The sequence below is a fragment of the Tachysurus vachellii genome, chromosome 22 (assembly GCF_030014155.1).
Source record: "Tachysurus vachellii isolate PV-2020 chromosome 22, HZAU_Pvac_v1, whole genome shotgun sequence".
Classification (NCBI taxonomy): domain Eukaryota; kingdom Metazoa; phylum Chordata; class Actinopteri; order Siluriformes; family Bagridae; genus Tachysurus; species Tachysurus vachellii.
In genome coordinates this window covers 5105001-5107500 of record NC_083481.1, presented here as the reverse complement: position 1 = coordinate 5107500, position 2500 = coordinate 5105001, and the positions used below count along the sequence as shown (strand labels likewise).

The following is a 2500-nucleotide window of genomic DNA, read 5'->3' as shown; positions in this document are numbered from 1 at the left end:
GTGTCTGTGAGTGCGTGTCTGTCTGTGTCTGTGAGTGCGTGTCTGTCTGTGTCTGTGAGTGCGTGTCTGTCTGTGTCTGTGAGTGCGTGTCTGTCTGTGTCTGTGAGTGCGTGTCTGTCTGTGTCTGTGAGTGCGTGTCTGTCTGTGTCTGTGAGTGCGTGTCTGTCTGTGTCTGTGAGTGCGTGTCTGTCTGTGTCTGTGAGTGCGTGTCTGTCTGTGTCTGTGAGTGCGTGTCTGTCTGTGTCTGTGAGTGCGTGTCTGTCTGTGTCTGTGAGTGCGTGTCTGTCTGTGTCTGTGAGTGCGTGTCTGTCTGTGTCTGTGAGTGCGTGTCTGTCTGTGTCTGTGAGTGCGTGTCTGTCTGTGTCTGTGAGTGCGTGTCTGTCTGTGTGTGTGTGTGCGTGTCTGTCTGTGTGTGTGTGTGCGTGTCTGTCTGTGTGTGTGTGTGCGTGTCTGTCTGTGTGTGTGTGTGCGTGTCTGTCTGTGTGTGTGTGTGCGTGTCTGTCTGTGTGTGTGTGTGCGTGTCTGTCTGTGTGTGTGTGTGCGTGTCTGTCTGTGTGTGTGTGTGCGTGTCTGTCTGTGTGTGTGTGTGCGTGTCTGTCTGTGTGTGTGTGTGCGTGTCTGTCTGTGTGTGTGTGTGCGTGTCTGTCTGTGTGTGTGTGTGCGTGTCTGTCTGTGTGTGTGTGTGCGTGTCTGTCTGTGTGTGTGTGTGCGTGTCTGTCTGTGTGTGTGTGTGCGTGTCTGTCTGTCTGTGTGTGTGTGTGCGTGTCTGTCTGTGTGTGTGTGTGCGTGTCTGTCTGTCTGTGTGTGTGCGTGTCTGTCTGTCTGTGTGTGTGCGTGTCTGTCTGTCTGTGTGTGTGCGTGTCTGTCTGTGTGTGAGTGTGTGTCTGTCTGTGTGTGAGTGTGTGTCTGTGTCTGTGTGTGTCTGTGTCTGTGTCTGTGTCTCTGTCTGTGAGTGTGTGTCTGTGTCTGTCTGTGAGTGTGTCTGTGTGTGTATTGGTGAGTGTGTGTGTCTGTGAGTGTGTGTGTCTGTGAGTGTGTGTGTCTGTGAGTGTGTGTGTCTGTGAGTGTGTGTATTGGTGAGTGTGTGCGCGTGTGTCAGTTTTTTTTGCTCGCCCTGTTGGTTGATTGGTGGCCCAGTGGATAATGTTTCTTCCTCAATGATCCCTGTTTTATTTTGATCCTACACTCATTTTAGCACCTGTGTAGGTTCTCCGGTGTCCTCACACCCCTCGACAACATGCTCTTACGACTACACTAAATACAAACATGCGTCCATTCAGAGAAAGTATTACATTCGTAATACTTGCATAACGAAGGTCAATCCATTTACACCACATGCGATGCACGTTACTTAAGAGTGAATCACTATAATCTTTCCAATAAGTTGCAAATCTTTTTTTTAATTGTTCAAGCAGAACTCTGAGTCTCTAGATGTGATGACGCATTATTAAAAACACCTTCTAATGAAATAACGGTTGAACTTGAACGCGTCTGGAAAGCAGGTGACGTGGCGCACCAGTCTTATTGACTTTATAGTATATTATAAAGTTTTTTTTCCTTTTTTCTCCTTTACAGTTTTATCTCCAGGACACCAAGAGCAGCAATGGCACCTTCATCAACAGCCAGCGTCTGAGCCGGGGCTCTGAGGAGAGTCCCCCGTGCGAGGTGCTCTCTGGTGACATCATCCAGTTTGGTGTGGATGTGACGGAGAACACGCGAAAAGGTTAGTCTCATGATTACAGCCTGCATCTGTAATGACTAGTAGCTTTAAGAGAAGATCGTTCTTTGACCATTTCCTGCTTGCGTTGCTCAATAACACCACCACACACACACACACATCCTGTGTCCTGTGTGCCTTATAATAATCACAGAAAACATCTCGAATACGCAGCATGCTTGAACGATTAGGGTGCGTCACCCCGAGAGCCTTTTATAAAAAGTTCCAAGGAGGGTTAAATCACTTACATGGCAGGTGAAACGTTTCACGCAGCCAAACAGCCATTTTACATAGTCTGTCAACTCTGTCTGTGTTTTGAAATCCAAGAGCACTTCACGATCGCTGCCTCAAAGGTGTTGTAACGCCAGCGGATGAAACAACGGTTTTCACAATCCGATAAGAATGCGAACTCCCTCGCGTTCAGAGAGCAAAGGCGATCTCAAATTCAGACCATTAGTAAGAAGACCGTTTTAGGATTATGGACTAATAAAGATGTGGGTAAGGTTTTGAAGAAATGCTCTTATTTTATTTGAGTTATTTCCCCTCTGTTAGCTTGTTGAGGGGTTTTGCGTGGTTTAAATTGTCTTGACCGTCGTATACGATGCACCGTGCATTCATGTCGAAGGAGTTCAGGCATGTAAAGCTGTTAGACTGGTGTGTGAGTCAGTGCTACAAGGGAGTGCCTTCGAATTTTTCATTACACACTCAAGCAGCAACAACTGAACCGTCTTTCACAGAAACGGTGGGTTATTAAAAGTTTCCATGTGCCGCTAAGGATTTTCG

General features: G+C 47.5%; 1 protein-coding gene across 12 annotated transcripts in view; it reads left to right on the top strand.

The window, feature by feature from the left end:
• slmapa (sarcolemma associated protein a) overlaps window positions 1-2500 on the top strand; it is a 53504-nt gene that overhangs the window by 20229 nt on the left and 30775 nt on the right. For 11 of the 12 annotated variants that reach the window (XM_060858448.1, XM_060858447.1, XM_060858444.1 and 8 more), the window contains exon 2: window positions 1576-1723. In XM_060858448.1, the coding sequence (XP_060714431.1) occupies window positions 1576-1723 (148 nt within the window). Of the gene's footprint in view, window positions 1-1575; window positions 1724-2439; window positions 2460-2500 lie in introns of those variants that run through there. The other variant, XM_060858449.1, reaches the window with a different exon arrangement.